At 47.3% G+C, this 12,991-nt stretch overlaps 4 protein-coding genes across 4 annotated transcripts; 2 read left to right on the top strand and 2 right to left on the bottom strand.

Moving 5' to 3' along the window:
- Positions 1-312: 312 nt before the first annotated feature.
- On the top strand, positions 313-1,313 carry rhoA_1 (GTP-binding protein rhoA; the record flags this gene model as incomplete). The annotated part of the gene is made up of 5 exons (XM_031145571.1): positions 313-422; positions 503-530; positions 670-867; positions 935-1,069; positions 1,164-1,313. Coding segments are annotated over 5 exons (621 nt in total), but the record flags the coding sequence as incomplete, so codon positions are not given.
- A 4,414-nt stretch (positions 1,314-5,727) lies between these two features.
- On the top strand, positions 5,728-6,843 carry YDL144C_1 (Uncharacterized protein; the record flags this gene model as incomplete). Its single annotated transcript, XM_031145570.1, has 3 exons — positions 5,728-5,920; positions 5,968-6,626; positions 6,679-6,843. 3 exons carry the CDS (start codon positions 5,728-5,730, stop codon positions 6,841-6,843), a joined length of 1,017 nt encoding a protein of 338 aa, XP_031009296.1.
- A 3,112-nt stretch (positions 6,844-9,955) lies between these two features.
- On the bottom strand, positions 9,956-11,494 carry LHYA1_G000577 (putative RNA-binding protein; the record flags this gene model as incomplete). Its single annotated transcript, XM_031145569.1, has 4 exons — positions 9,956-10,209; positions 10,260-11,261; positions 11,320-11,403; positions 11,461-11,494. The coding sequence occupies 4 exons, from the start codon at positions 11,492-11,494 to the stop codon at positions 9,956-9,958; spliced, it is 1,374 nt and encodes a 457-aa protein (XP_031009304.1).
- A 997-nt stretch (positions 11,495-12,491) lies between these two features.
- Positions 12,492-12,830, bottom strand: LHYA1_G000576 (uncharacterized protein; the record flags this gene model as incomplete). Its single annotated transcript, XM_031145568.1, has 2 exons — positions 12,492-12,673; positions 12,722-12,830. The coding sequence occupies 2 exons, from the start codon at positions 12,828-12,830 to the stop codon at positions 12,492-12,494; spliced, it is 291 nt and encodes a 96-aa protein (XP_031009303.1).
- Between the last annotated feature and the right edge of the window lie 161 nt (positions 12,831-12,991).

The raw sequence follows: 12,991 nt of genomic DNA, 5'->3' as shown, positions 1-12,991 counted from the left end.
CATATCTATCTATCCACTTCTCAATAAATAATCCAAAAAGGTTATCAAAGATCTCGAAAGCACACCCACAAGCAGTCGAGGCAGTCGCAGTCTTTCGCTCGCTTGCTCCGACCCCCGACCACTACACTACTACCTTACGACTACGGTCACCTAAATCGTAAGGCACTCGCGCCGCCGCTAGCATCCGCTGCTCTGCTCTTGCCTTGTCCTGCAACTTGGACCTCAACACAACCAACTGAACTTCCATTATTCCATCTCCCACTCACCGTCTGCCCATTCCCGAAACCACCAACCTTCCAACGTCTTCCCAGACCCCCTCGCTCTCCTAAGCACCTCTATTCCCAGATCGAAGACATGGCGGAAATCCGTCGAAAGCTTGTCATTGTAGGCGATGGTGCCTGTGGTAAGACTTGTTTGTTGATGTAAGTTACCCATCAGCACCTCATGCTGCTTCGCAGATCCATTCGCTCCTCGAGAAACCATGATACTAACCTGCCCACAGCGTGTTCTCCAAGGGCACTTTCCCAGAGGTAAGTTCTCAGTCTGGAAACCTGTAGTCTTGCGCAGCCTCTACAGCATCTCGTCAACTCGGCCAAGATAGCTCTGCGGCAACCAGGAACCAAGTGCAAACATGTGGTGGAATAGTATGCTAATAGCTCGGACACATAGGTTTACGTCCCGACTGTCTTCGAAAACTACGTTGCCGATGTCGAGGTTGATGGAAAGCACGTCGAGCTAGCTCTATGGGATACGGCTGGGCAGGAAGACTATGACCGTTTGAGACCACTATCATACCCAGATTCGCACGTCATACTCATCTGTTTCGCTGTCGACTCCCCTGATTCTCTTGATAACGTTCAGGAGAAGGTACGCTTCCCAAAACACCCTGGACATCCAGCTCTGAGATAAGACAATGCTGACACGTGCTTGACAGTGGATCTCCGAAGTTCTGCACTTCTGCAGTGGCCTTCCCATAATCCTCGTTGGTTGCAAGAAGGATCTCCGCTACGACCAGAAGACCATCGAAGAGCTCCACAAGACGAGCCAGAAACCAGTGACCCCCGAACAGGTAAGACTATCTTTCCCTACTGCAATCGACAACCTCGAGCAGAACAATCCGACGGACCAAGTATTTCAAGAACCCTACTGATGATGGCATATAGGGTGAGGAGGTCCGCAAGAAGATTGGCGCGTACAAGTACTTGGAATGTTCGGCAAAGACCAATGAGGGTGTTCGTGAGGTTTTCGAACACGCCACACGTGCCGCTCTCTTGACCAAGAAGAAGAAGGAGAAGAAGTGTATTGTCCTGTAAAGCAACCGTTATCGACCTTCTATTTCTTTAATGCGAATCGGAATTATATTGCTGCAGCCTCACTAGTGCTAGACTGGTAAAGATGCTTCCAGAACGGGGTATGTGCTTGAAGACATGGTTTCAAGGTTCCTCGTACGGCATTTCATCTGCCATCTTGTCTACGGAGACCACCTCAACGCTCGCATACCCCATCATCACCTTTATCTCAAATGCTGACCGGCGATTCTACCTCTTTATCCTCTCTTGGTTCGCGATATATCTTGGGCATGGGGGATTCTTCTCACTCTGTCCTGCGCTATTTCTTCTCGTCTCTGCGTCTTTCTGCAAGATCTTTGTGTGTGTTGCGTGTCTCTTTTCCCTCTCCCTGCTGCGAAGAGGGATCGGGATCATGGGCTGTGCTCATGCTACTGGTGTGTCAGTTCTTTTGGGTTGCGTTGGTGGGCGGGCAGGTAGTGAGATAGGATGCGCATTTGTACGGTGTAATAGCAAAAGGGCGTAGTCTATGGAGAGATGCTTTCGATTTCAATTTGTGCTGTCGTGGTCTTGATTATGTGTCTTATGTTGGGTATCCGAACATCCAAGATAATTCCATGAAGCGACCCCTACCTCGTCCGTTTTCTTTGAACATTGTAGGTACGTGGCTTTCATTGAGTGTATTCAGACCCTCTAGCCATAGCCTAGCTCTTGTTATTCAACCAGCAAGAACAAGTCCAGTGTGCCCTATGCCCTCAAATCACGACCCTTCCCACCATTAGCCAAGTTGGCTCACTTCTCCGCGTCCATTTGTGAATTGGTAAGGAAAAACCGTTTAAATGATGCCAATTTGTAGGTTCATGACCTTTATTTTACCTCAAGGACAGACGTACGTATAGCTTGAGACATGTCGTGCCCGTCATTCTCCACCTGCCAGTTAACGCGGTACCTATCCCACATTCTAGTGACCATGTACTGTACTGTACGATCCCAACTCATTCCTCATTATCCAGCCATTTAGTCTCAGGTACTCTTCGACCCTACGCACGCCACGCCGCATCGTCAAAGCACGCTCGAATCCGTAGTCTAGACCGGGATGCATATAGATAGTACTTGGGTAAGGTATGGATCAAAAGCTGAGGGAAGGATACATTGTCTTGATAGATGTTCTGCGTCTTTGTTTGGTTGATTGATATTGTAAATTGGATTCGTCGATGCTGGATTAGGTGGATAGGGGAATCAGGTAAGTGGCAAGAAAAAGGTGGGCGGTTCTCGATTGTTGAACTGGGGCTGGTACTGTAGAGGGAGGTATTGTGGGGATATGGTGAGGGATGGGCGTTATGAGTCTGGTGCGTTGGCAGGAGGTGGCGGTGAGGGAGGGCAAAGGGGAAGGGGGGTAATGAGAAGGTAGGTCGTCTTAGCTTTTACTGGGCTTTTGACTTATGATACCAGTATGGACTGCTGGCTGATCTTAAGGCTTAGCGCACGATTATGTGGAGAAGACCGCAGCATCAAGAGAAGCACCAACGCCATGGGTCATACGCAAGTCAATTATGAAATCGAATTCGTTGTACGTGTATTAGTTAAGTTGAACAGAAGAGTGAGTGCCCCAGATTATATAGGCGTTCTTGAAAAGAAGAATAGCAAGTTGACGAAGATGAAGGTTTAGAGAGGACGGGCTTTGCATATTGGCATGGGCAGGTGTAGGTATAGAGGCAATATCAAAGCGTAGCAAATACAGGTATGCCTCCCTTGGCTGACTAATTCGCATTTCTGCCGTCTGTGACCATATGGGTTTTCAGTCCTGAGCAGTTTCGGCACTCAAAGCTCGAAGTGAATGGACAGCAGCTCAATACCACAATTCCGGAGGTCACAGCAATGTGCATCGAAATCCATACCACCTACCTCAAGTGTCCCGCGTTTTTCACGCATGCAGTCTTTTGCACCGACTTCATCAGCAAAAATATTGTTCACAAAGAAACACTTTACCATCTCTGTCGCAATATCACTCGTAGGCAAGTCAATTGCGAAGGTGGAGGCTGTACGTGTAGAAGCAATATACACCAAACGGAAAAAATTACCCCCAACTGTTTCTTTGCTCATCGTGACCGCGAAAAGACTTTGTCGGTGATGGATAAAGTGGATATGGCAGTGAATGCCAGGATGGCGAGGGAGTACGGGGAGTGGAAGGAGCAGATGCGGGTACAGAGGGAAGCTGATGAGTATCGGCGGTTTCTTGAGGTTCCTGATGTACGACCTGAGGATATTGTCAATGCGAGAAGGATTAAGAGCGATGTTGCTAGTCGTGATGGCGAAGTCAATGTGGCGCGTGATAGAACGCGTCCACTTGACAGAGAAAGAAACTCGCTTCAGGGGAAAAAAGGAGAAGGAGAAAGAGAAGGACGGAGTGACGAGATCATCCAGGAGAGCGTGTAAGTACTAGAAACACAATTTGAATGTGAAGCAACTGCTAACTTGGAATAGGGAGGATACGAAACGAAAGAGACAGGCGGTCGAGAGTGCCGATACAAGTTCTGAGCATAAAAGAAGCAAGACGAGTGGTGTCAAGCTGGAGGAGGTGAGCGGATCTGACCAGGATAACAACGGGTATGAGGAGGCTGCCACGAGACAAGTCGAGGAACTCTAGCATGGTTTGATGGGCACTCAAAGCATGTGAGCCGTTTTGATCCTTGAACGTCGTTGTAATATTTTAGACCATGTTCAAGTAGCCAGAAGCAGTAGCAATGAATCAAGAACTATCTGTAACTTCTCAACGGTGAGCGGAATATGTGTGAGTCGCCTCTCTAGTCTCAGCTATTCAATTGACCCTTCCTTGCTGCCGAGTCGCTTTCTTTTCAACTGCCTGCTCTCGTATGATTATTAGTGAATCTCAACTTTTACTTAAATACAAGTACAACACCAACTACGAAAACACATCTAAACAAGTCAGTTATCTGTGCCAATCCAGTACGATCAGCCCTACTGACAATCAAGAAAAAGAACAAGAGCGTCAAGATGTGCCGCCACGCCACCATTCACAACAACGTATGCAACTGCACCCAGAAGCGATATCTCATCTGCGATGCTTACGTAGAGCAAACACGTATGAAGCAAGACGGCAAACCCTGCCGCTATCTGGAAAACCGCCACGTCGAAGTCCGCAACAGCCCCCCAGCCTGCAAGGAACAGTACTCCGAGGCCGAGTGCCGCGAGAAGGACACCGACATCTGGATGTTTGAGAAATGGGGCACCTATAAGACCAACAACGCGTTTGTCGAGAAGCAGAGCAGCAGGTGGAACGGGAGTGATTCGAAGGGACGGCTGAAGGATTGTGCCAAGGGCGAGTGGATGCTGGGGGCAGAGCACACGTGTGGGATCAGCAAGGCGTATGGTGGGGCTTGGCGTCATTTGGATGGTAGATATGGCAGACCGCTTATTGAAGATCAGTGGGATAGGGTCAGGATGAATGAGGAGAGGGAGAAGGAGAGGGAGAAGGAGAAGGAGCGCAGGAGTTTGGGGAAGCAGGAGGTGGATGTCAAGATGGAGGAGGACTTGGCGAATATGGAATTGGATGATGTCGTGAAAGTCAAGACCGAGCCCATGGATGGCTCTGATACCGAGAACAGGTCTCCACTTAAGCTCAAACCTGAGATGAAGATGGAATTCAAGGAAGAAGATGCTAAAGTCGACATGCATTGAGGATCCGGAGTTCTGTTACTCTGGGGTTATCTCAGTCATTGTGGAAATTAGAGCTTGGGATGGGATTTTTCAAAAATGGCTCTTACTGGCTAGTATATAGCTTTGTGCTTTTGAAGGAGGCTTACCTGACTTCTTTTATACTCTATCAGCGTTCTGAATAGCGACTGCTCTTGCTTTCCGTCAAAGTTCAGTAAATAAGACCTTGTCCCACAATGCTCCCACTCTTCACTGAATTAGTCTGCCCCTTGAGGTTTTAGAGTTGGACATTTTCTATTTCAACGTCTGACCCTAATATAACATACCATAACATCTAAGGGGTCTGGAGAGGTTAAAACACTTCCAGAATTAAAGCCTCACCAAGAAATTCTTGGGAAATTCAATATTTGCTGGGAGATACCTTTAGCATACTTATCAAGTTATTTCGGTGTCTCGTTTGTTGCAATGCATCGTACTGTCTGGCCATTCTATCAGCACAGGACTTACTCCGTGAAGAACCCCCTTTAAAGATGACTAATCGCTCCTTCCCTAAACGAAACTGTTTGTGGCGGCTGACAATTGCAAATGTATCCCACTCTTGCAAAGCGATCTGATACTATATGCAAGGTCGGATTACATCATGGATTTCCTGCCTAAATTCTATTTACGAAGTTCTATTTAACGCATCCGTGTCCCAAGATCTTTCCCGTTTGTCGCTTCGCCATTCTACCCTAAACAGTTCCCCTGAACCACGTGCTCAATCATCATGTCTACAAAGTCAACGGTCCTTCTTGTAGGCAGTGGGGGAGTTGGTACCATGGCCGCTTATAATCTTGAAGCTGGAGGATTAGCTACCGTCACTTCGGTGTTGAGATCAAATTACGAGGCTGTGATACAAAATGGCTTTACTATCACCTCCTTGGATCACGGGTTTGTTAAAGGGTGGAAGCCTTCGCATAGTAAGTCCCGTCACGGATTGAATATAGAAAATACTAACGCAACATAGTTATCAATTCGATACCCAATGTTGCCAAAGAAGGTCTCAGATCTTTCGACTACATCGTCGTCACCACCAAAAACATCGCTGATATCCATCCCACTGTCGCCGAAATCATCGCTCCAGCAGTAACACCAGGATACACCACCATAATGCTCTTACAGAACGGCTTAAACATCGAGAAGCCAATCCTCGCCGCATTCCCAATGAATCCTGTTCTCTCAGGCGTATCTCTAATCGGAGCAACAGAGACGCAACCAGGTCACATCCTCCACGACGACCGCGACCGTCTCATCGTCGGCGCCTTTGAGAACCGCAACATCCCTAAAGAAACGAACATCGCCGCCGCCAAGCGCTTCGTAGAAATCTACAACGCTTCCGGGAAAGTACAGTGCACGCACGACGAGGACGTCGGGTTTGTGCGCTGGAGGAAGCTAATTTACAACGCGTGCTATAACCCTGTATGCGCGATCACCGGCATGGATACAGCGAGGATGAGAATCTATCAAAGTCCTATCGAGGATGTAATTAGACCGCTTATGTGGGAGGTTTGGAATATTGCAAAGGCGGCGGGACATCAGCTTCCGGAAGATATTGTGCAGAAAATGATAGATTGCGATCCAGATGATACATATTTCAAGCCGAGTATGCAGCAGGACATTGAAAAGGTATGTCAGATCATGCTCTGATTGAGAGGCAGTGTCTGATAATGTGCATTAGGGGAATTATATCGAGTTTGAGAATCTTGTGGGAGAACCTCTGAGGGAGGCCGAAAGGTTGGGTATCCCAGCACCCCAGTTGAAGGTAGTCTATGGCATGTGTAGGATTTTGCAGCTGAGGGTTATGGAGCAGAAGGGTGTTGTTAAGTTGCCCGTCGAAGGATGACCCGACAAGGCCAATTTTGGAAATGTCGCAGGGCTCTTCTGTCCTGTCATAGTTCTGACTTGATGAGGGCAGGGAATTTACCGCTGGTAGCTCTTTGAGATTATGGGATAGTGGGCCCGTTGATCCATTTCAAACACATCGACGTTATTCACTTCCTGGACCTTATAGGAATTGTTTTCCGAACAGGGTTGAAAGGGTGGTGAAAATTGCAGGTCGCAGTGTGTAGTTAGTTGTAAAGAACATTCAAGGATTGCCCACCGTTGATGTGGTTGAATGTAACATATCGATACCCACCTCACAACGCAAACTAGTTTTATTATGATACCTCGTGGGAAAGATATAGAGTCGTGAGTATTATACTTCTCGCACAGTTTTATTTTGATTCTGTCAGACAGGCGCACATGTATGGGAAATCTAGAATTTGAGAGCTCATAGCTCATAGCTCATAGCTCATAGCTCATAGCTCATAGCTCATAGCTCATAGCTCATAGCAACGTCCGGGAAGTATATAAAATGAAGGGGGAACGCACCTTCGAGGGAGCTGTAGCAAGTGGTATTTGTCATATCGTGGGCCGCTTCTGTTTTAGAGCCAATTGAAAGATAGAAAATGAATTGCCTAAAGTCACGTCAGTGAAATGTCTAGCCACTAGACCTAGCCTTGAGATTGCCAGATGCGAATTAAGCCCAGTCCAGTCCAGTCCAAAGTCCAAAACTGTGGTCCGATCGGCATGGTGCCAGTGGCAAGAAAGTCCCAAGAGTTTACTACTTTGAGATACAGGAATCCTAGGCTATTCAAATCCTTGATGTAAGAAGCCCCTGCATATATCGCGGTTGGTACTATCTATATCTTGTAGTTCCAATTGCCAGTAAATTCCTAGGCCAGTCGTATTCTTAGATAGCGGTTCCAAAAAGCGATCGCGGTCCTATTTGCTTCAAAGGCATGTACCTAAAATAGTCTATTGGTCTGACACTGTGCTCATTAGGGTTGACGGCATCAACAGTGGCTCCCATAGATCGTCTCCAAAGTAGATCCGGTTCTAAATCCAAGGCCCACTCATTCTGGCGGTCGCCAGAATTTGTACTTGGACTTTAGGAATTACTAGGCAGTTGACGTTACCTGCCCTAGCATAAGTAGCCGGCTGCAATTTCAGCCAGCAAGGTTGTACTAGTGGCTGTTGCCGTGTCTGTTTTCCGGCGGGTATAAGCTGTCGTTTTTGGAGTTGAGTGTAAGTTAGGGTGACCACCAATTCTCAAGGTCCGCGTTAGATGGAGATTGCTGCCAGCTTGTAGTGGATGCGAAAGCACTGGAGTTCGTCGGACCAGTTGTCTCGTCGGTATCGAAGGGATTCATATACGTTGACGTTGTTGCTGTGTCCCAGAGAGCTTGGCTTGGAGAATGAATGGCGGCTTTGTTGATTTCTGGAGAATGCGAACGGTTGCTATTGAAACGGAAGAGTTGAGGAACTTGGTCGTCGGTAAGAGAGGGATGCGGGGAAGTCGTTAAAAGCATATCGTTCTCTTCTGGAGTCCGGAATGTAGTTGTAGAAGTAAGCCTGTGGAGAACGAATCAGCGCTGGTCAAAGAAACTGACCCTGACTGTGTGACCTCCCTAAAGTACTCTGCCCTACACAGAAGTAATACAGGGCGATAGGCCTGGGTTAGATTAACTTACGTAGCTAGGTTGCCCATGCGATATGAGTCGGTTTGAGTAGTGCTCTGACCTAAGCCTACATTCGTTGATCGATCTTGGACGCCGTCGACGGATAGACATGTGCACTTTTCAATGTTAGTAATTGAATTGTATCTTCGTTCAAAGACTGGAACCATCTCACCTCTGTTTTCTGCTTCCGATGGAAGCCGCAGGCCCCGTGTCTTCGAACAGCAGCTACTTTACGGCGCTTCTTGCCATCATAACTGGCCCTCCTACTTTTTCGCTCTACCGGTTTTCCAGTCACGACGTTCCATGTTGTCATTGAATTGACAAAGCTTTCGAAAGGCTTAGATGGGATCGAAGTAGAGCCGGGACTCGTTCGATTCATAGGAGGGGACAAGCTAGACGAAGTCCTATTTGGGGGCTGGCGAGTTTGGTTTTCTGATTCGATGAACTCGAGTATTGCACATTGCATTTGCTTCTCGAGGCTTTCTTCGAAGGGATACTTCACACCCAAAGAGTTTGCTAGCTCTCGTGTTCCAAGTGGAGGGTCCCACTGGAAAGATAAATCAGAACGGCGCGATAGTTTGTATGTTGGAGCATGAGGAAGGTTGAGAAGGTCTAAAGACCCCTGAAATGAATGAGACATTTAACGAAAATCAGGGTGTAAAAGAATATTGATGATGTGCGAGCGAAGATGCTGGCATCTGATGACGGAAGAATATGCGCTACTAGCTGTGATGTTGAAAGGAGCTTTGGACACTTCATCTTGACCCATCTACTAAAGGATTGAGTCAACTATTTGTGCCCGTACTGTTCATGACTTGGGTTAAAGTTGGGCAAAACCAGGCTGGTACGTGGAACGTTGTTGACCAAATGTCTGCGACTATGGTAGCCTCACTAATGTTACTACCGTTTTAGTCACCGAGAGAAAATGGTGATATCTTATTTGAGCGGTGCCGACGGCATGGTTGCCAGTTCCATCGCCGAGGCAGCCTCAGCATCATATGTCGTGCATGCGTGTGCCGCACAATTCAAGCCCCGAGAAGGAAATTTCAATACCGCACCGCTCAAGCTGGTGAGAAGAGCATACGAGAGCTGCATTGCTTCATACTAAACTTTCGACAGAGGAAGCCCATAGGAGAGAGGTGGCGTGTAAATTCATGCAGATAGCTGACGCGGTTATTCGTGTCCTGATTCGAGGGAATTGCAAGGCGGACACTGACAGGGCGTGAGGTAGACAACTCATCTGCGCACCTACATCACGATTAGAATCTAAATGGTATATTGCTAAATTATTGAGAATTGCTATGCTTATGTTAAGCGGTAAATCATGCTAATTCTCTATGCATGTCTGCATCTTGCAATGGCAAATAACACCAACCGTTGCTGAGCCGGATCGCTGCAATGCGCATTTGTTCTGTGAGAGTTTTTCATAGTTCGTCAAATGCCAACCAAAACTTAAACAGCCTTTTCCTTCTTGCTCTTCTTGTTATTCTTCTTAACACTGATCTCGGAAACTTCGACAACCTCGCTAGCCTTGCTCTTTTTGACTTTAACCTCAGAAGCCTCCACAACATCACCAGTCTTGGCCTTCTTGACTTTGACAACTTTCTTGACCACTTCAGAGACGGGAACGTCGGCAGGACCTTCAACGGCTTTGGCAGCTTCGCTCTTCTTGACTTTCTTCGCCTTTTTCGACCCCTCTGTGACAGCTACGGTGCGTTAGTCACAGCCATGGTGGCCTTGTTCTTTTTGGACTTACTTGAATCTATGGAAATAGGGGCAGCCTCAATAGCTTTGACTTCGGTATCCTCCTTCTCTATCAATGTGGGTACTTCGGCGGGCTTCGACACACCCTTGGCAGACTTAAGCTTAGGGGCATCGAACTCGTAGCCAATCTGCTTCAGCTTTTCGGCTTTCTCGACTCTCTTCTTCTCTTCTGCCTCAATCCGATTGCCCCATACTTCTTCAGTTGCACCCTGCTTGAGCTTTCGGCCCTCAATCTGGTTCCATGGCACCTTTTTGAATCGCTTGTTGGCACCCTTGAAAAGATCTGCAGGCACCTGCTCATCTGGGATGACCTTGACCTTGAGAATGTGACCAAACAACAGATAGTTGTCCATGGTCTTTGCGACGATATCTGCGACAGTAGCGGACTCGAATTGAACGAAAGCAAAATGCTTACTGGCTCCGGTCTTGCGATTACGGGATAGGCGAAGCTTAAGAATGGTTCCGAATTGCTTAAAGTACTCTCGCATCTCATGCTCATAGAAACCGTGAGGTATGCGTCCAATGTAGACCACTCCTGGCTTATCGGACGTGCCTGATTGCGTGCCTTTCTTGAGCTTCTTCTTCTGACTCTTTGTGAGCTTGGGAACTTCTTGGCCAGCTGGTAGACCCTCTTGGTTTTCGGCATCATCATCTCCGTCACTCTCAAACCCCTTGAGAAGAGCCTCTGTTTGGTCATCAACCTCGGAAGCATCGCCCTCATCCTCATCCTCAACTTCATCCTCGTCAGCGTCGTCCGACTGAACTGGCTCAGGCTCCTTCGTCTTTGGCTCGGATACGATCTTTTTCGAAGACGAAGTGCCTTTCTTGGTGGCTTTGGAGGATTTGGCGTCGCCATTGGCTTTCTTCTCAACCTTCTCCGATGTGATAGCCTTTTTGGCGGGGTTGGCTTTGGCGGGTTGTTCAACTTTGGGCTTCGATGAGCTTGGTGCAACCTTTGTCTTTTTCACCTCAGGGACAGCGACATCATCGGTAGCTGTAGATTAAAATTGTCAGCAAGGATTTTGCTCCTCATTTTCGAGTATTGCACTCACCCTTCCGCTTCTTCGCGGGAACTGCCTGTGCGTCGACCTTCTTGACCTTCTTGATCTTCTCAGCCCCGCTCTCAGGCACAGAAGCTATTGCACAATTAGTAATGCGACGAATTGCCTAGCAGTATATAGCTATCAACTTACCCTTGCGCTTCTTGGTTTGAATTTCCTTGGCCATTGTGCGATCGTGGAAATGTTTCTCCTTGGGGATTTAAACGCCGTGAACCTAATCGTGAACTTTTTTTCCAGATAGAAATAAATTTCTGCCGCGACGACTGACCGCCCTCCATTCTGAGTCTAGTCCCAAAATGGAAACTCTCCTCTCCCTTTCACGAATCAAGGTCCATAAATTTGTATACCTAGAACATTGGTTTGTATTTGTATACATGTTGCATTGGGTTTTGTAGTTAACCACGCGTTGTATGCCATTATTTGATTTATATCGTCACTCCATAGATGTTTATTTAGGCTAGATGAAGAATAAGACCTGTAATTCTCCACTACACTTTGGAAACAAGTCTTTAAGCTTATAAATGCTCTAGGTAAATCTTGATTACTAGTAAGCCTCGTCGAGAACGAGTTGGTCCGTGCCAGGTTTCATGCCACTCGTGCGTGACATTGTCTGCGAGGACGGTCCCATAACACGCTACCACGGAGCATCCTCAGTTGCGGCAGCACTAGGTATCCTCACTCCGTTGTGGATGAAAGCCTCATTCAACGTGTCCCAAACTCCGAAAGAAACCCTTTGGCATCCTACTGTCGGTGCTTGTCTCCCTCAAAAGGTGCCACTGGAAGGGCAAGGAAGAGTATGATGTCGAAATGATCGTACCAGGTGGGAAGTCAGCCCCCGATTTCGATGGACGATTATAATAGTTACTTGGAGCATAGCTTTGTGATTCCAGCTATTGCCGTATTAATTATCTTTGCCATGAGCAGCGATGTTGTATTCGGTATCGGATACGGGCTCCCTTGGTCAGAGGCAACAATATTAAGGGATCCGAGCAAGGTTGGATCTTGCAAGGGGAGATATTGGAGGGGAGAGTGGTGAAAAAAATATACAGTGCTGCATATAGTTATATTAGATGTGTTTATTACGAGAATAATCAACAAATTACTTACTATTCAAATACAATAAACTCTGCCAATGACCCATTTCAAAGCTGTGTGGGGCCTCTCTAATTAACCATTCTCCAGAAACCCATTCCTGCAAGAGTCACGGCAATGCTGGTGATGCCTGCTTGTCGACTTTTTATCCCGAACATGCTCTTGCTCGCAAGGATTTTTGCCTGTTGAGTATTGAGTTGAGCATGGCCTGAGAAATACGTATAACCACCTAGTGCAATGAAGGCAGAAGCTCCTAAGTCCAAAATCAGCGAGTAATTGAACATATGGGAGGCATTCTAACCTATTACTCTGCATGGCAGACAATCATCTGCTCTGTCTTTTGCGAGCACATCTTGTAAAGGTTCCGGCCGGTCGAGCTGCCGCACAGTGGGAATAACGGGACCTGCCATAACCTTGGGGAGAAATAAACTTCGAATATCTTCCGTGTTCCAGCCCTCTTGCTTGTCAAAGTTTCAATGAACGCTTATTTGTTGTCGACGACAAAATGGTGTTCGCGAAAAGAAGCTCTGCGCGCGTCGACGCGGAAGTGCTCTGACTTTCGGCCGCTTGG

This window comes from Lachnellula hyalina, assembly GCF_007821495.1.
Source record: "Lachnellula hyalina strain CBS 185.66 chromosome Unknown contig00006, whole genome shotgun sequence".
Lineage (NCBI taxonomy): Eukaryota > Fungi > Ascomycota > Leotiomycetes > Helotiales > Lachnaceae > Lachnellula > Lachnellula hyalina.
This window is presented reverse-complemented; position numbering and strand designations above follow the sequence as displayed.